Raw genomic sequence first — 18,409 nt, 5'->3', positions numbered from 1 at the left:
GTTCAATGTCACCAGTTTCCCACTCCCCCTAGGAATCATCCATGGTTCTCAGGTTAAGAATCTCTACCCTCAGAGATTATCCTTGAAGTACTTAAACCTTCCCTGGGTGAAAATGAGACAGTCTGAGGTCTTGAAGTCACAGACCTTGACTTATTTGCCTCCAGTTTGGTTTCCCCTTAGATGAAAGAATGAATATATGTGGTGAGGTGTAAGGGGTTGAGGAGGGAAAAGAGAATTAGTATCTCTTTTCTGATGTGATGGGGTGGGGGGCAGGCTTTTGTCTCTTGATTATGTGAGGGTGGGAAGGAATGTTATCAGCTGAGAAAAGAGAAAGAGGTGGATGATTAAGGTATTTTCCAGGCCTTAGCAAGGAAAATGACAGATCTGATGAGAAATCTCCTTGTGCCCAGGCTCTGGTAGCAGCCCTGCCAGCAGAGAAAATATTCGTTAGAAAAAGAAGCCAAAGGGATGGATGGAGTCAGGGTCCAGCCAGGGTTTGGGAAGAGGCGGTACAGGGTATCGATCGCAGTGCTCATGAGAAGAGAGACGAATCAGCAGAGATGCTGCAAACACCAGCAGCCTCGGGGCCACCCCAGTTCCGGGGCTGGCTCTGGCTCGGAGATAGCCTTCTGTCATCCTGACAGGTGATCCCGGTCAGCTCAGCTAGGTCCTCCCAAACCCAGACAACGCCACTTCAACCCTCTGCTCTGCGTCAGGGCAGCGTGGGTTTGCCACACAGGAGGCACAACCCGAGAGTTGAGGACCCTCCCCCCACTCCAACCCCTGTGTCCTTCAGCACATCCTACAGACCCCCTCCCTTTGCCCTTCTGATTCACAGCGCCCACCTCCCTGCACCTACCGCATTCGATCTACGGGGAAGCGAAGTCGCTTCGTGGCCGCCAGCCCGGGAATGGGCGCCAGCCAGCTGGCGGAGGCACGGTTTAAAGGGGCATCTTGGGCAGAGAGAGGTTTGGGACTGGGGTTTGTGTGCAGCGAACTTAAGAGAGTGGGCTGGTAGCACAAAGAATGGGTTCACAACGGTTAGGAGCAGAGGTCCTGGGGCTTTGGTCTCTTTTTCCCCCGCAATTGTGCATTTTGGAGGGGCTCTCTCGTCAAGCTCAGTAGGCAACCTCACCACCTCTAAGCCTACGTTTCCCAGAAGGCTATGCGGCAGGGAGAGTGAGGGGAAGGCAACCAGTGCTGCGCTTGCGCAAAGAGTGAGCTGGAAAGGTGGGAGGGAGAGGGGAGGCGTGCCCGCGGCAGGGATGGGGGGAGGGGGCCGCGCAGCGGCGGCGCCGGGGCGGGCGCGCGTCCGCGGCGGTGATGGCGGTGCGTGAACGCGCGGCGGCAGCAATGGCCGCTCTGGAGCGGCGGGTGCCGAGTCTCGATGACTTCGCGGGACAGAGCTGGAGCTCGTGGGTGGAGCGGGCCGAGCTGCCCGCGGCCGACGGTGAGTGAAGCACCCCTAGAGTCTGAAGACCCCATCACTGTCTCCCCTCCCCCCCTCCGGGCCCCCGCCAACAGAGGGGAGCTGCCGACGGGAGCCGCCGTCCGGCTCCCCGGCCCCCCAAACAAAGGACCCGCCGGGTCCTAGTGCCCGCCCGCTCCTCCACCTTCGCGCCTCCGGGTCCTAGCGCCGGCTCTTCTCCAGCAGCCCACCCTGCCCACCTCTGCCTCTGCCGTTGCCCAGTACCTGCCCCCACATCTGCTTGCTTTTATGTTTCTTCTCGCCTGCTGTCCTCCAGCTTCCGCCCCTTCTGCACCTGCCTCAAGCTTTCCCCATCCGCAACAGTCCTCTCCACGTGTTTCCCACGCACCCCACTTCTGTGCCCCCCTCCCAACCCCCCTTGTTCCTTCGCCTTCTGCCCTACACCTTTTGCTCCTTTTCGGCGTTTGCCTGTCGGCTGCAGTGCCACTAGACCCCCGCCTCCTCCGCATTAGTTCGTCGGTCCATCCATCCATCCATCCTCCCTTCCTTCCTCCTCCGTCCATCCATACATGCCTCCAACCCTCCGTCCTTTCCCGGGCCTCTTGCCCTGCCTCCCGGGCTCTCTCCCCTGACCCCACCTTCTCTAGGCCCCTGAGTGCTTTTGGTGAGCGGGCTGACAGCCCCTTCTCCTGATCTTTGTCTCCTGGGCCCCAGGGGGCATCTGGCCTCGTGGCCTTTGGGGTGACAGCAGGCATCACACCCCTGAAGAAGTTTGCAAGTGAGAAGAGGTGGAGGAGGAGACCACATGGAGCGGTCTCTGATGACACTTGTTCTCCTCTGAGACGTCCAACTCCCAGCTCAGTTCTGTCCATCACTGCATTTTAATGGACTTAAGAGTGGGAGCTGCCCCTTGTTTCTTGCATGCCTAACCCACCACCCCTCATATCTGGAGATTATATAAGACTGTCAGTATTCTTCTCATTCTAGAAAGGTGCACGTCTGTTAGTAGGTGTCAGAAGCAGACCTAAGTGGGAGCCTCAGGCCACCCCAGAACTGCCCCATGCTGGGTGGGCAAGGATGGGGCCATTGTCAGGGTCTGGGTGCATTGAGAACCGGAAATGGAATCAGACGGGTTTGGTGACTCAGAATTGATTTTTTTTTCCAAGGGACAGGGAGGGGGCGTAGAGGAGGGAGGGGAGAGGAGTAAGATAGGGGGATGGGGAAAGAGCTACTTTGCACAGCTAAAACGTTTTTGTCATCAACCCAGAAACTGAGGTACAAGGGCAACCCTTGCCCAAACCCCCTCTTAAGAGGAAAAAGGCTTGCATAGCTGATCAAGGGGACTTTGAAGATGCTGAAGGGCCCTAAGACAGCAGTTTCTCTCCTCTGTGGCCATCCTATCAGTGCAGGACCTGAGAAGCTAGGTGTAACTTTGACAATGCCATGGCAACACAGGTGGAACAAAATTGGGGATGGGGACCTAGGAGATTATCTGTTTGGGATGCCACAGAAAAGCAGAAAGGACCTGTCTGAGAAATCTCAAGAAGGGACTCAGGGATCTGTAGTAAAATATGTTAAGGACTGTTTCCCGTTTAAATGGGGAAGCAGGCCCAGAAAAGAGATAATTACCCATAGTCACCCAACTAGTCAGCAGTGGAATCCTGAACTGTACCTTGGAATGAAGGATCCATAAGAAAGGTGGCTGTATCCCTCCTCATGGGGCCAGCTCATTCCAGAGGTAGCAGGTGAAGGAAGAATGGGCACTTGAGAAAGATCCACTGAAAGGTTCTCCAAGTGGTCCTGAGCACCAGGTGCTTGTCAAGTAGTGAGAGCTTCCTCCTGCTTGGCCCCAGGACCTGGTCGGATGGGAGATGGGGCTCCTGGGATGGGGGTGGTCCTTCTGAGCTGTGTTTCTCCTCCAGGGGCTGAGTTGGAGGAGAGTAACAAAAACCTGAAGAAGTTGGATGCCATGACCCTCATTAAAGAAGGTGCGAGTTGACACATGCTGGGGCTGGGGCCCAGGGCAGACAGGACCACCTTCCCTTCCTCCACCACAACCCAGGAGGTGGCTGCCTGAAGCAGCAGGTCTGGGGATTCTCACTTTGATAGGTCTGAGTCAGCCTATTCCCCTGGCTCCTGTGACTTATTGAGGGAGATCCTAATCATTGGTGTTTGGTGCCCACTCACCTGAAAGCCCACATTCTTAGGGACTGGTTAGATTGAACTCTGGAAGCTGGAAGCATCCAATATAAAGCTTGTCATATCAGCTGGGAGGGGAAGTGTCATCTGAGTGGTGGGTGGGAGTGTTCTCTGATCTTACAGGGAAAATCTGGTGTCCTCAGCTCCAGTGATAAGGGCTTCTGTCATTGCAGACATGTCCATCTTCGGGCACTGCCCTGCCCATGACGACTTCTATTTGGTTGTATGTAACCATTGCAGCCAAGTGGTGAAGCCTCAAGCTTTCCAGAAGCACTGCGGTGAGGGGAGCCCTCGGGAGGAGATAGAGGGGACAGGGGAAGGTGGAACATGGAACTCTGAGGACAGGGCCAATTGGGAGGTCATGTGAGTAATGGAGGGAGGCTTTGGGAATAAGAAGGTGGAGGCGGGGAGCTTCACAGATTGTGGTTGGTTGGGGTTATTGTTTAAGCAACCTTTTAGCATCTGGTGGAGTAAAGTTCTAGCGTCTGGGAAGAGCTAAGATGTTCAGGAAGCTGATTTCTAGAATTTTGAGTCTTGAAGGCTCAAATTCAAATGGGAAGGAGGCAAATTTAAAATCTAAGCTTTGGAAACCCCAGGTTCTCTATCATGAGTCTGTGAGCAGGGTTAGGAGGTTGGGGAAGGAGACAGTTGATGCCACTCACCTCGATTGCTTTCTCCACCTCCTGGTGACAGAAAGAAGACATGGGCCGCTCAGCAAGCTTTACGCCCGGGCCCCACCCCCACCTCCAGCCCCTGCCAGCTCTCAGAAATGCCATGTAGTGAACGGTCAGGGCCCAGCTTGTAGGGCCCCAGGTTCCACCAAAACCTCCTCCAGGGAGAAGGGCCAGGGGTCCCGGAGCCGTGGCCACCAGCCTCCAGAGAAGACCCAGAAGGACAACCTCTGGTAAGGAAAGGCTGGAGGCTCCCTGAGACAAGCCCTGACCCTAGCCCAGGGAGGGGTTGGCACACATGGAGGCAGCTGTGGGGCGATGGGCACTGCTCACTGCGGGAGGCGGCCATCTCTCTCTGCAGCTCCCTTCAACTCGCTCCAGGGAATATGGGGTCCCCTTTTCCCATGTTCTGCACCCCTGCAGGAGCTCACCCAAGTTCCAGGGCTGGGAAAGGAGATGGCTCTGGGCTAGAGTCTGGGGCCCAGGCCCAGCCTCCCTACCTCCCAGCCTGCACCCTCTCTCCATGTATAGCCTTTTCGTGCCTGTGGTGAATCTGGAAAAGATGTCCAGTGTCCCGAAGCCTGATGGACACGGAATCAGGGTGGCTCCGCCCTCTGCTTTCCTCAGCCAGCCGGCTGGCCTCACCAAGGACTCCCCTGGAAAAAACCCCATGGCATCCCCTTCTAAAGAACTTCCTGGCAGAGGGAGCATCGAGATAACCCCCAGCGAGGGCTCCAGTCACCGGGCTGAAGGCAGCCCGTCTGAAAAGGAGCCTGGTGGGGCCAGGCTGCCCCCTAAAACCCACCGGAAGATGGCTCGTGAGTAGTCGTGGTCTTAGGGTCAGGAAGGTAGAGTGGGGACTCCTTTGGACTGCTTTGTCCTTGGGCCTGATGGAGAGGGGGTCAGGAAAGGGTGGGCTTGGCCATCACAGCGTGCCAGGGTACAGGAGCCCCTGGTCATCCCTTGACGTGGACACTCACTTGACCTGCTTGCTCTCTTGGAAGAGTCTCTTCAGCCCAGGTCTCCTGATTAAGGCCATGGGAGCCTGTGCCCAAGAAGGTGAAGGTATTTTTCCTCACCTTGGGCTGTTGAACTTCATCTCTTTTCTCGTCTAGATCCAGGGCACCAGAAGCCTCCCATAGCTGGTTTCCCTGGCATCCCAGATGCCTGTAGCTGCTTTTGTTTCCTGGTACATGTTGCCCTGTTTGAGACTTGGGGACCCCCAAAGGAGTGCCGGGGCTGGCATGGGGACGGGATGGTTCTTACACCCAGCAGAGAGCTGCTGTTGCCCAGAGGAGTATCTCTGGAAGGCTGCAGCCCCAGACTTGAGGCCCAGAGGCTCTCCAGCCTTAGGCCCAGCTCTTCCCAGGCCTTTGGCCTGAAGACGCCAGACCCTCCCAGAAATGGCCTTGGGGTTCATGGGAACCGCTTTCCCCACAGGGAAGGAGTGCGACCTCAACAGGCAGTGTGGGGTAATAAATCCAGAGACCAAAAAGATCTGTACCCGCCTGCTGACCTGCAAGGTAATCCCCAGTCCCTCTGCACAGACACGGGCCCTGGGCAGGGAGAGCAAGTGAGATCTCATCCAAGATCCAGCTGAAGGGATGGGGGTTAAGCCCAGACCAGGCAAGGGGAGGGGAGGCTCTCCATACTGGGCCCAAGGTGGGGACAGCGGGCAGGGGGTGGCTTCCCGATCCCCCTCTCCAGAGGAGGGTTCTGGCCCTGTCAGGAAGTGAAACAAGGACACACAGACACACCCACACTCACACGCCCAGTCTCGTCACTTGCCCAGGCCAGAGCACACCGCTGCCCCTTACCTCTGCTCAGCTCCTCCCCACCCTCCCCCCTGCTGTGTTCTAGATCCACTCCGTGCACCAGCGCAGGGAAGTCCAGGGCCGAGCCAAGGACTTTGACGTGCTGGTGGCAGAGCTGAAGGCCAACTCCCGCAAAGGGGAGTCTCCCAAGGAGAAGAGCCCAGGGCGCAAGGAGGCAGCTCTTGAGCGCCCCTCCCAGGAGCCCCCCTCCTCAGTCCAGGTTGTGGCAGCAGTGGCTGCTCCCAGCAGCACCTTCTCTGCTCGTGCCAAGCAGACCTACCCATACTGTGCACTGCCCAGGTACGTCCAGGATCCAGCGCCCATCTTACCTGGGGACACTTGGCCCCAGGCCATCAGGAACCCCTGCAGGCCCAGGGAGTGCCCTGGAAGATGCTGCTCACTCCACCCTGAGTGTGTGGGGAGGGGCCCCTGGTGGTGGTGTGGAGGTGGGTGACACCCTGTTCCTAACCCGGCATACCGCAGTACCCCAGGCTCTCTGTAGTGTTCCAACACCGAGGAAAAACCATTTTCCCAGCTGCTTCCAACAGGCCAAAAGTGGTAATTGGGGAGCCGAAAGGGTCAGGGTCCTGGGTGAGGCAGTCCTACTGTGTATTAATTCACTGGCCCCTTCGTGTGCAGAGGCTGCGCTGGAACCTGGGGAGAGCCTGCCTTGCAGAAGGAGACACACACGCATCTCTGCCTGTAACATGGGGGCAGACACGAAACATAGGCTCAGCTCACAGATAGGCTCACAGGAATATGTGATGCAAGAAGGGGGTTGAGAAAATTGACTGGGCTGACCAGAGCTGGGTGCGGTTATACTCAGATTTTCTGGAGGAGGCGAATGTGAAGCAGATTTTCCCCCTGAGGAGGCAGGGCCAGGGAAGCGAAGGGGCTGGGGAGAAAACCCCTTGGGAGCTGTGGCCCCTGATCTTTCTGGCTCTTACTCTGTGAGCTCTGTTGTTCCCTCCCTTCCTGTCCTCCTTCCTCTTTGTCTGATCGCCCAGCAGGGTGTCTGCCCTGACTTTTTGAGCTTGGCAGGTTCAGGGACACACCCCCCGTGACCCACTCTCATCACATCACCCTCACATCCCCTTTGGCCCTTCCAGGTCCCGGGCCTCCTCTGAGAGTGAGTTGGATGATGAAGGCCCTTGTGGTGATGGGGACCCAGGCCTGTTCCCCTTCCCCCTGCCCCGGGGTGGTGCCCAGGCCTCCAGCGAGGAGAGTGAGGAGGAGGGGACATCTGATGACCTCCACCTCCCCACTGACTGCCATTATGCAACCCGGCCCCCTCGGCCGCAGGCGGTAAGGACCTGGGGCAGGGACCTGGGGGTGGGGAGCCAGTCCTCCTGGCCCACAATGTGGGGAGGAGGTCAGATCCTACGTGAAGGTGCCCTCCCTGTATTTCAGGCCCCTTTAACCATGTGCCTTCCTTCTGCCTCCAGTTCTGCACCTTTGGGAGCCGGCTGGTGAGTCCAGGATGCTACGTGTTTAGCCGCCGGCTGGACCGGTTCTGCTCGGCACTGAGCTCTATGCTGGAACGGCACCTCAGCTCACACATGTGGAAGTGAGTCTCTCGGCCCCAGAACCTCCCTTCCCAGGCCCCAGGCATACCCGGGCTTCAGAACCCCTAATTCGTCACACATACCTGTAGATGTGGCTTGGCTGTTTGCCAGGAAGACCCCAGGTAGGGTGAACAGGAGGTGGGGAAACTTGGCAGCCTGGAGCTGGGCTAAGGCAAGGCCTGAATGGGTCGCCTGGGAGTGAATCTTAACTCTCACCAATCACTCCCAGTACCTTTTGGGTAAGTAGGGATAGGGGATGTCCAGCCTGAGATTTAAAGTGAGGTTTTTAAAGGGTCTGTATATTAGTTCATTCCTGCCTTTCCCTGTGCCTTCTTCCTATCCCTGAGTTCCAGCGTTTCCCAGCAGAGGGCGGCACTGCCAGGGCTCTGTGGGCCATTTCTACGTGGGTGGAAAGACTTGTATGTTGGTGGGGAGGCCCTCTTGCTTGCTTGGCATCACAGTGGGGCTCTCTTCTTGCTGCAGGAAGATCCCCCCGGCGGCTGAGCCTCCATCCCACCTTGTCAGCTCCCCGCCATCTGCTCCCCTGAGCCCATCCTCTACGGGCAGCTGCCCCCGCCTTCCAGGCCCACCCCCCAGACCTGCCTGCCCAGCCTCCACGCCCCCCACCAAGGACAGCCTTGGCCCTGGCTACCCTGCAGGCTCCCCCAACGTGGCAGCCGCCTGCAGCCAGGCGGAGTGCATGGGTGGGAGCCAGGCTATCACCTCACCACTGCCTGCCAACACACCTTCCCCGTCCTTCAGCAAGCTCCCACCTTCCAAGGCCAGCAAGTCATCCAAAGGCAAGGACGGGCTCGAGGTGGAGGCTCCTTCTCGAAAGCGAAAGTTATCCCCTGGGCCCACCACTTTCAAACGGACCTGCGTCCTGGAGCCCACTGGAAAAGGCAAACCCTCTGGCTGCCGGGGCCTCTCGGCCAAGACTAAAACAGGCCTGGGCATGGGGCTTAATGGGACGGTGGAGCCAAGAGTGAAGCGGGCAGGGCCCCTGGACTGTCGGGGTTCCCCTCATCAGCCCCCCACGCCAGTCAAGGCTTCTCAGCTGGACAGCCAGGGAGCGGCTGGACACCCGGCCAAGGCCCTGCCGACCAACTGCCTCTCTGAGGAGGAGGTAGCCAAGAAGCGGAAAAACCTGGCCACTTACTGCCGGCCAGTGAAGGCCAAGCACTGCCAGGCTGGTGCCCCTGCCGACGCGGCCTGCTCTGTGCGCCGCAAGAAGCCGGGTCCAGCCCTGGCCTTTGAGGAGAAGTGTTCTACACTGAAGGTACCAGCCCAGCTCCCTGAAGAGCAGGGGCAGGGAAGGGTCAGGATGGATGAGGTTGGAGTGCACAGGCACCTGACAAAAAGAGGTGCTTAAGTAAACGTCTTGCAGGGAAGGGAAGACTGGGGAAGTTGAGAGAGCGTTCCTGGGCCATCTGCTCTAGGGAGAGGTGACCCCGGCTTTTGCTTGGTGGGCCTTCCCCTATCCCCAGCCCTCTCCTTTGGGCTAAGGAGATGTTGCCTCTGCCTCTCCCCCTTCCCCTGCTTGCTTTAATCAAAGGGCCACTTTCTGAATTGGCTGTGGCCCTCACTCCAGGACTTGGAGCTACCTCTGTTCCCTGAAGGAGAGAAAGCTGGACTCCATGAGCTCTGATAAGAAAGGTTTGGGCAGTGGGGTTGAGCTTGGGTCCCTGAGCTGTGGCCTAACACGCTGCGCACAGGCTGGGTGGGCTGGTCTTGTTCCTTGGTTTTGCCTCTGGGCATCAGGGCATGAAAGGGCAGGGACATAACCCAAGGTCCCCGTATGCATGTCTGCCCATCTTATACATATACCCATTGCCAGGTTTTGAGGTGGCAGGCAAGCTCTCCAGGGTTTCTGGTAAAGCCAGCAGCCAGGTTTATTTGCCTCTTCTGATGGGAGCCCTGGAGTAGCATGCTATGAGCTATCCATATGACCTTAGCCATTGGAGGTGGGAAGGGGAGATGCCCTCCTGGTTTAGGCACTGGCCAGATGCATACCAACACCTTTGGTGCCCATACGAGAGTAGTAAGTTTGACAGCTGCATGGGGCCTGAGTGTGTTTTTGTCACACGTGTGCATGGGTGATCTCCAGGCTGCCTCTGCTGGGCTGGCATTCATCCTCCCTCTTGCCCAGCTTTACTCACAAGACCAGCAGGAGGAAATCAAGCCTTAGCTTTTCTGGCCCACGTAGTTTGCTGGATAGGAGGACAGTTAGACCCCCAGCCCGACCCTGTCTCTTGCCTCTTGTCTTCCTACAGTCAAAAGCCCATTAACAAGAAAGTGCCTGCCCACTGCGATGGAGCTGCCAGCACCTCCTCCCCTCCAGATCCGGGCCCCAGGCTGCTGCCGCTTTTTATAACTTTATATTATTTTTTTTAAGAAAAAAAACTCTTTAAAATACCTCAAGACTGTCTCCCTGTTCTGTTGCTGCTAAGAAAATATAAAAACAGAAACGTAGAAAAGGAAGGAAAGAAATGTAACAAAATGAGTGTCCTTACTGTCCCCAGCTGCTCCCCAGGAGGCTGAGATGATAGGCAGTCAGACTCCAGCTCCCGTCACTTGCCTGCAAAAAAAAATCTCTTACACTCGTATATTTTTGTCCTTTTAGTCTGTGGAAATGGCTGAGGGTTGTATCACTGGGGGAGTCTTAGGATGAGGAGGCATGTGGCTCGGAGCGAGCAAGGGGACTACAGTCCCACTGGGAAAGGAAACTTGATGGGGGAGGGGAGCCACACCTCTGGCTCTACTCTTGGATCTTGGCCTTGAAAGTCTGTGGATGTCCGCCTGTGGTCCTTTTCTGGTCTTCCAGCAATCCTGCTCCTCCGTCCGGTCTCTGAATTTCTGCCTCAGTTTCTTCAGCCCTTTCTGTCTCTTACTAGTAGCCTTATTTTCTCAACCACTGGAGCTTGAGTTGGTAATTGCACTCAGGATGTCCCTGATTTCTGTGGGACAGCCTGGTTTTGGTCTTTCTCCATGGCCTGTGGGTTTACCCTTCAGGAAGGGGTACGGCCTCTCCCAGGTAGGCCTCCTTAAGCTGAACCACACCCTTTTTTGGAGGCAGGAAGGGAAAAGGTATCCTCACTTACAGAACTTCCCTTAGTGTGGGAGGCAGCAGCTGTGTGGGAGGCCCTAGCCCCTCAGGTTCGCCTGGCTCCCCAGGGCTGAGCAGATGGTGTGGAGGCGGCAAGGGCTGGGAGTGCCCTAGTTTTTCCATTTGTCTCACTGGGGACAACAGCTACTGTGCAGACAGGGGATACGACTGTTGCACGTCCTTCCTTTGGTCCTCAAACCTGAATTCACCAGGCACAGGGCACTAGTTTTTAGCCTTCTCCTGTCCTTTCCGTCTCCTTGCTTTTAGGCAGGGAGGGATCTTATTCCCTTAACAAGACAGAAGAAGAGGTGGCAGGAGAGAGTGGGCAACCAGGGAAATCCAGTATTTCTGGAAAACTGTTCAAAACACTGGTTTCACACTCTTGGTTCAGTATACCAAATCTGTGATTCGGGTGAAATAAGTTGTCGTAAATGTAGTTTCCACAGGCTATTTGAGACATAAGCCCCGTCAGCCCGGGTAGACATAAAGATACACATGAGTTGGGCAGAAGACACACGGTGGGCCCGGAGCTGTCCAGTCGCCTTCTGCCCTCGGGGCTCTCCAGGACGGATGCGCTTTCCCCCAGCCCCCAGAGGGCGCTGTGGACGAACCGCCGCATTGCCGGCGGCGTCCCGGGGAGGAGCCTCTCCCGCAGCTGAGGCCGCCTCCGCGATCGCAAACCCGGAAGACGTGCCCTGGCAGCTGGAAGTGTGGGGCGGCTGGGCACCGCCATGCAGTCCCTGGAGGTAGGTCTGGTTCCCGCTCCACAGAGGGAGCCGAGACTGACCCGGTGGCTGCGGAGAGGCAGTGGGATCTTGGCGCACCTGGTCGCTTTGGGCTTCGCCATCTTTCTGACAGTGCTGTCCCGGCCAGGAACGAGTAAGTGTGCAAGGCGGGGCGGGGAAGGGGGCGGAGCCGAGATGCTGGAGGGGCAGCGCTTGGGAGCGCTAAGAGGCGTGGAGTGGGGACCCTAGCTGTGGATGGGCGGACTAGGGAGGGGTAGTAAGGGCGCGGTGGGGCGTGGCCTTGGGGGTGGGGCCTGGAAGGGTGGGGCTTTGGGTGATGGGAGGAGAGGAGGCGACTGAAGTGAATGGAACTCACTAGTTCATCATAAGCAAAGGCCCTCGTGGATGATACAAGTAAAGGAGGGCTGCCAAGGTCTGTTCTAGGACTGGGCTGGTAGCTGCGAGGTGCTGAATGGGGAACGCAGGCCAAAGTGGTATGTTTGCCCTCTTGGTTACTCACCCTAAGGCCCTTTGGCTGCTCCACTTTGCCCGGAGTTCCTGATTACCCATTAGGGTTGGAGACACTCCTCTGACCTTTCCCCTCCAGCCAGACTCTTTGGGCTCCAGCCAGCCACAGGGGTAGAAACAACGGTGCCCAGTCGTCAGTCTGTTCTCTTTGATTCTTAGGTCTTTTCTCCTGGCACCCTGTATTCATGGCCTTGGCGGTGAGTTTGGGCTTCTTTCTGCAGGTGATTGGTTTGGATATGCCCCTAAGGAAGCATCCAGCCTTCAGAAGGCTTAGCCTTTCTGAGGCTCAGAGAGGTGGGGGGAAATGCCCAGGGCCCCATCTTTCCCTGCTACCTGTGAGATCAGGAAACATGGAGGGCTGGGCTGTAGGTAGTCAGGTGGTTTAAGGGGGTGGGAGGACATGGAAGATACCATTTTTTTCTCCATTAGGGCCTGAAAGGAGGAAGTGAAAGGGGTGCAATCCAGTTGCTCCCCACTCCCAAAGTTCAGGAGGAAGTTTAACATTTGCTGTTCCCATTGTTCAAGAAATGAGGGTCATTGTCTGTGGTGGAGGTGGGGGCATGATGTCAGCCTGAATGATGAGACTTCCGCTCTAGCATGGATTCCCAGTTCTGCCCACAAATGCGGACCTGTGTGGCAGGCGGTCCTGGTGGGAGTTCTTTAGCCCCCACCCTCTGTCCTCCTTGTTTGGATGTAGGAGGGCACCTCTTTTTTCTTAGGCCTCCAAGCTGAGTCTGAGGCTCACTGGCCCTCTCCTGTGTTCACAGTTCTGCCTCTGCATGGCTGAGGCCATCCTACTCTTCTCGTCTGAGCACTCCCTGTTCTTCTTCTGCTCCCGAAAGGCCCGGATCCGACTCCATTGGGCGGGGCAGACCCTAGCCATCCTCTGCGCAGCCCTGGGCCTGGGCTTTATCATCTCCAGCAGGACCCGCAGTGAGCTGCCCCACCTGGTGTCCTGGCACAGCTGGGTAGGGGCTCTGACATTGCTGGCCACTAGCGTCCAGGCACTGTGTGGGCTCTGCCTCCTCTGTCCCCGGGCAGCCAGGGTCTCAAGGGTGGCTCGCCTCAAGCTCTACCATCTGACATGTGGACTGGTGATCTACCTAATGGCTACGGTAACAGTGCTCCTGGGTATGCACTCTGTGTGGTTCCAGGCCCAGATCAAAGGTGCAGCCTGGTACCTGTGTCTGGCGCTGCCCCTCTATCCAGCCCTGGTAATCATGCACCAGATCTCCAGCTTCTACTTGCCAAGGAAGAAAATGGAAATGTGAATTCCTCCAAACTGTGAATCAAGATGGGACACTTGACTTGGACTTCAGTGGTTCCTTTGGTGACCTTCAGGGATCTACTTCAGAAGTGGTAGGGTTTTTGTATTTCTTAGCTGGGCTAGGGGCTGCAGAAACCCAAACTGCTGTTGCTGACAGATGACTCAGTGGGCCCAAATGGGGAAATGTACGGGGTGCAAGTGAAAGGTGATGGGGAGCTTGATCCTGAAGCCTCCACTCTTGATGGGAGACAGAAGTGTCGGGTGGTGGTGGTGATGGTACTGGCAGTCATTTCTTGCTTGCATGCTTGGTGAAAAGTTGGATTCCTGTAACTTATGAATGACAGCTATGGCTCTTTGGGTCACTTTGAGAAAGCAGTGTAGTGGAGAGAGCCAATGGGTCTTGTTTATGGGGTGTGGTCCTTGTACACGCTATTGTGGGACCTTATGCGAGTCACATGTCTCAGGACCTCAGTTTCCTCATCTGTGTAATGAGTGATTGTTTCTAAACAATTTCTCTTAACATTCAGTGTCTGTCAAGTTGATGTCACAGAACACCCTCCCAGGTCTGAACCGTGGGTTGGCCCACTCAGCAGACTCAGAGTGTAATTCTTACATTCATTGTCTCCTTACCCCTCTGGAGGGACAGGTCTGCTCTCGTGGCCTTTCAGGAATCTGTGCCGATTTGGCCCCTGCACCAGGGGACAAGGGGTCAGGCACTGTGGAGAGAAGGGGCCCAGGTGAGGGTCTCCAGAACATCAAGACAGTAAAGGCACTAAAGTCACTTTAAAACTTTTGGAGGAGCAAAAGGGCATTGGCTTAACTAAGCCTCGGCTGGGCTTCTTAGCCCAGCTAAGAACTTCCTTCAGCTCACTTCAGGATCTGGGCTTGAGGGCTGCGAGACATCCATTCTCAGTGGCAAAGTAGTCCTGAACATCTCATGTTTTGTCCTTCTTAGGGCTCAGGTCCTTGCCTTAGCACATAGCTTCGTGGAGCTCTTCCGAAGCTGTTAGAACAAAATAAGAGTCAAGGAAATGGGGCAGGGCTCTTCTGATCTAAGAGAAAACAAAGTGTCTCTGGTTCCCCTTCTCCCCTTGTCAGCTAAGCTTTCCTCAAGTGTCATCTCTTGCCAGCTCTTTGGCCCAGGACGGGGCTGAATTTGGTGCCAGCTGGCAAATGAGGGCTGGGCTCTCTTCCCTGCAGAGACCCCTCCTTGTTCCAAACTGAAAGTATCAGTAGTTCCCCAGACTGCCCTCGGTGATAAGGGCTGGCTGCTAGATTGGTTGACTGTCGTCTGGCTCAGTCGGGGAGCTGGGACCTCCGTAGACCATGGCAAATACTGAAAACGGCTGAGCCAGGAAATTGGTGTTAAGGCTGGTAGAGAGAGCTCAGTGGGAACTCTGGGAGGCCTGGGGTGTAGGGCCTGGAGCTCTAGGTCCCAGGAGCAGGGGTAGATGTTCCTAGATAGCAATATTTTGGATATCTCAGGTCTTTAGAAGATTCAAGACCTCCTTTCTGGGTGGCTCAGAAGCAGGGAGGTTGGTATGATTCAACAGTACAGGAGTGAGAACTGCAGGGGCAGAGGGTTCTCTGAGCGGACCTCGCTAGGATCCTCCCGGGTCAGGTGTCATCTCCTAGGAGCTCTCCAGACCCTGAGCATCTCAAGGGGGACCCCTGCTATGCAGAGGGTGATTGTTGCTGTCTTTTTCATTGCCCTCTCTCCCCTCTCCAACTCCTCAGTGTGTTCTGAACTTGGGAGAGATGGTTGCTGGGGCTGCATGGAGGAGATTCTCACTGAGGGTCGCTTTGATCAGGGAGCCCATCACCCCTTGCCCACCACAGTCAGTGCTGGGAGTCTTACTCTGTCTATAGCAGGGTAGGAAGGCTGGGGGGGGTTCACCAGCTTGCTCTGGGAGCCAAGCAGGCAACACCATAAAGCCCGAGCCTGCCTGAGGTGTTGCCTCCTCCCAGGTGGTGCGGGGGCTGGTGAGCGGGCAGGCTGGCTGACAGCCGGCAGTTTGCGTGGGCAGTGCCAGCTGATGTCTATTCCCAGCCCTGGGAGGAAGGGGGAAGTCATTTATATTCCGCAGGAGGAAGGGGTCCCAGCTGTCACTTCTCTGACCGGTAGGCCTCGGGGGTGGGGGGGCAGAGGCACAGGGCAGAGAGGGGGGCACAGGTGGTCTCCTGCTTAGCCAGTCTGATTGCAGTATAGGGAGGAGGTCGCCAGGAGGAGCCCTTCTTCCTAGCTGGCCAGATTGTAGGGGGACTTCCCTCCGCTCCCCTCCTTTCTCCTTCCATCACCACCTGCCCTCACATCCTGGGGCAGCAGCTGGGCAACCATTAGACCTCAGTGCCAGAGCACTCTTCCTCCAGCTGGGATCTCGGAGGCTGACGGCTGCATATGCCTCTTGCTTGTGTGTTTCCTCCTCCCTACACCCTCTATCCCCCCACCTCCCTGTATCTCCCCATCTGGGGTGTTATCTGGGCTCCTCAGGAGTGAGGCAGAGGCCTTGTGGGAGAAGCAAATGGCTGCCCTTTTGCCCTTGTCCCTTAACTAGGGAAAGCTGCTAGTAGCCAGCCTGTTTTGCCTTTTAAAAAAAAAAGCCAGGGTGTTCAAGTTTTTTTAAATTCTGTGTCATTTGCACAAATTTGCATATCAAGCTCACTAAGTCCTGATTCCGAATATGATTACATTCAAACTCAGCCTTGAGGACATTAGAAATATAGATGCTTTTTGTATCTAAATCCAAATGGTAATAGGATCACCATTCTGGGTTCACATACCACCCCAAAGCCCCCATCTTTCCCATAGCCACCGCTTTCCCACCCCAACACTTCCCCCCGCCCTGCCCCTGGCTGGGGGGTGGTGTTGAATGGCAGGAGCTCTGTCTGGGGAAGTCTCCCAGCCTCACCTTCTTGGCTTTTCAGCTGCATCGAAGGTAGGCTGCTATCTCTTGCCAGCCTGTGCCTCCTCTGTCCGCACCCTCTCACAGCGCAGACTACCTCTCCCCACTCCAACACTGGCCTGTCCCTTCCTTCTCATCGTCCCCACCCTTCCACCCCTGGGCATGGCTGCCGTGGGTCTTGTTTTTAAAACCTCACCGTGGGAGAGCCAGGCATTCTTCCTGAGCCAGCTGGCTGCTATGCCAAGGCCCGTTCGGAGTTAACAACAATCATTAGCTGAACAGTGCTGGGGCTTTTCAGCTCCAGATCTCTAAGCACTTGCAGGCTGAGTCAGCCAGCCCTCACCTTCCCCCTCTTCTTGGGCTGAAGAGGGAGGAGGGGTCAGGAGTCTCACCTCCCAGCCAAGCCTCATCCTTCCTCTGGGAGCGGGCCCTGAGCATCCTCTGAGTAAACTAATAAGGCCTTTTCACCTGACAAAGGTCAAGATGTAGGGAACGTAGTACATGCTCCACTGACACTGGTAGTGGTGGCTGTTGACCTTGAACCTCTAGTACTCCTGCCCTTCCTTCTGTTGACCTGTCTTGGCCTCCAGGGGACACCCCTGACTCCCTCAGCATTTCTGGTGGCCCTCTGCAGGCTTAGGGAGCAGGGAGGCGTCTGGTTCAGTGCTCCCGCTGCCCCTGCGTCTGGTTGGCATAAAGAGCCTACATATCATGAAGTGAAAAGTGAATCGACCTGGGAGCTAGGAAACCTGCAGTCTGGGTTTACCCAGCTCCTAACACTGGTGTGGCCACAGGCAAATCACTTACTGCTTGACCTATCTCACAGGGATGTTGTGAGCGCTAGATGACAGAATGCTATGTTAACAGGCATTGGGAAGTTCAAAGCATTAAACAGATGTAAACAGGTGGTATTACGTGCTTGTCCTTATCTCTCTTTCACTCAACCTGGCTCTGGGTTTTATGCTTCTTTTAGGGAGGCAATAAACAGTTATGGATAATGATGCTTAGAGGACCCAAGTCTCTGAGAGGTTGTGTTGCTGGTCATCACTGGAGAACACAGACATTTCCTCCTAGATGCAAGGTCAGGAATGCCACCAAGGCTATGACTCTAGTGAAGCTTGCCCTGAGTGCTGCCAGCTAGTGCTTTCAAGTCACAGGGCTGATTGCAAATCTGGGAGTCAGTTATCCCCCAGGTCCAGCCTGAAGTTCCTGGAGCTGGTCTTAGTCTGGAGCTCCTGGTCACAAGTCTATCTAAATTTCTCCTACCTAATTCTGCTCTTCTGAGGGAAAGGCAGAGCAGACAATCCAGGAAGGGAGGAGCAACAGCAATGGATACAACACTGCCACACCAACCCTCTGGTTTCCCCCATAGCCACAGGCTGCCTCAGGCCCTCACCCAGGCACAGCGTGGAGGTGGGGAGCTGTGAGACACAACCCCTGGCTTGTTCACGGGTTTGTTTCTCCTTCCTTGTTTCAGGCTCTTGGAGTAGGATCACAGCCCCTTCCTCCTCAAAGGACTTTATTGGAATTAAAACACACATGCACATGCACACACACATACACACGCCATGAAAGCAGTTATGTTTAAATTAGAAGAAGGATACTTTCCATTCCATTGGTCTGAGAACAGCCAGCAGTCTGCCTGGAGTGGACACAGAGAGGCAGGCACCCCAGGAGCGCAGAGGCTTCAGTATTTGTTTTTTAATCTTGGTGGGTTTTATTTTATTTTTCTCTGTCCTGGGATCCAGGAATGAAACACTAGTCAGGCGTTGCAGTCATGGCCTCAGCAAAGCATAGGCACAGAGAAGACACAGCTGAAAGGCAGGAGGATAGTGGCCCAGAACTGCCCTGGATGGTGGTTTGATGTAGACAGTCTCCAGCACTGGGCTAAGCTTAAAGCAGACAGATTTCCTCCATTCCCTCCAGTAAGACCGCCTTCTCCCTACCCACCCACCCACCCAGAAGGCTTGACTAAGTTACCGATGTGCAGGGAATAAGTTCCAGTTTTTAATCTACCTGCTATTAGAATTTCCCAGATTTTTTGAACCTCTGTTAAAAGCAGATTAAGCAGCTACTTCAGGCTAGTCTCTGGTACCAGAGGATTCAACTTTGTCTCATTGAGTATACATGAGAGGCCCCCAGCACCCCTCTCTTTAAAGCAGATTCCCACTTATCTCACAGTGCTTTCTAAGGATGCCCAAG

At 55.8% G+C, this 18,409-nt stretch overlaps 2 protein-coding genes across 7 annotated transcripts; both read left to right on the top strand.

Moving 5' to 3' along the window:
* Positions 1-1,273: 1,273 nt before the first annotated feature.
* On the top strand, positions 1,274-10,155 carry ATXN7L2 (ataxin 7 like 2). Of its 4 annotated transcripts, none has more exons than XM_033434675.2 (11): positions 1,274-1,450; positions 3,352-3,417; positions 3,802-3,906; positions 4,322-4,532; positions 4,831-5,117; positions 5,740-5,822; positions 6,160-6,413; positions 7,223-7,418; positions 7,559-7,680; positions 8,162-8,957; positions 9,952-10,155. In XM_033434675.2, the coding sequence occupies exons 1-11, from the start codon at positions 1,324-1,326 to the stop codon at positions 9,964-9,966; spliced, it is 2,262 nt and encodes a 753-aa protein (XP_033290566.2). In that variant the 5' UTR covers positions 1,274-1,323; the 3' UTR covers positions 9,967-10,155. The 4 variants fall into 4 exon arrangements, 3 of the variants coding, with proteins under 3 accessions (XP_033290566.2, XP_033290562.2, XP_033290568.2); XR_007477193.1 differs by having other exon boundaries at positions 1,287-1,450; positions 8,162-9,334; XM_033434671.2 differs by having other exon boundaries at positions 1,287-1,450; positions 8,162-10,155.
* LOC101276384 (probable transmembrane reductase CYB561D1) lies at positions 9,077-18,167 on the top strand. Of its 3 annotated transcripts, none has more exons than XM_004263138.4 (3): positions 9,077-11,663; positions 12,197-12,234; positions 12,805-18,167. In XM_004263138.4, the coding sequence occupies exons 1-3, from the start codon at positions 11,516-11,518 to the stop codon at positions 13,306-13,308; spliced, it is 690 nt and encodes a 229-aa protein (XP_004263186.1). In that variant the 5' UTR covers positions 9,077-11,515; the 3' UTR covers positions 13,309-18,167. The 3 variants fall into 3 exon arrangements, with proteins under 3 accessions (XP_004263186.1, XP_033290580.1, XP_033290588.1); XM_033434689.2 differs by having other exon boundaries at positions 10,302-11,663; positions 12,197-12,258; XM_033434697.2 differs by lacking the exon at positions 12,197-12,234 and having other exon boundaries at positions 11,524-11,663.
* Positions 18,168-18,409: the final 242 nt, after the last annotated feature.

This window comes from Orcinus orca, chromosome 1 (assembly GCF_937001465.1).
Source record: "Orcinus orca chromosome 1, mOrcOrc1.1, whole genome shotgun sequence".
Lineage (NCBI taxonomy): Eukaryota > Metazoa > Chordata > Mammalia > Artiodactyla > Delphinidae > Orcinus > Orcinus orca.
This window is presented reverse-complemented; position numbering and strand designations above follow the sequence as displayed.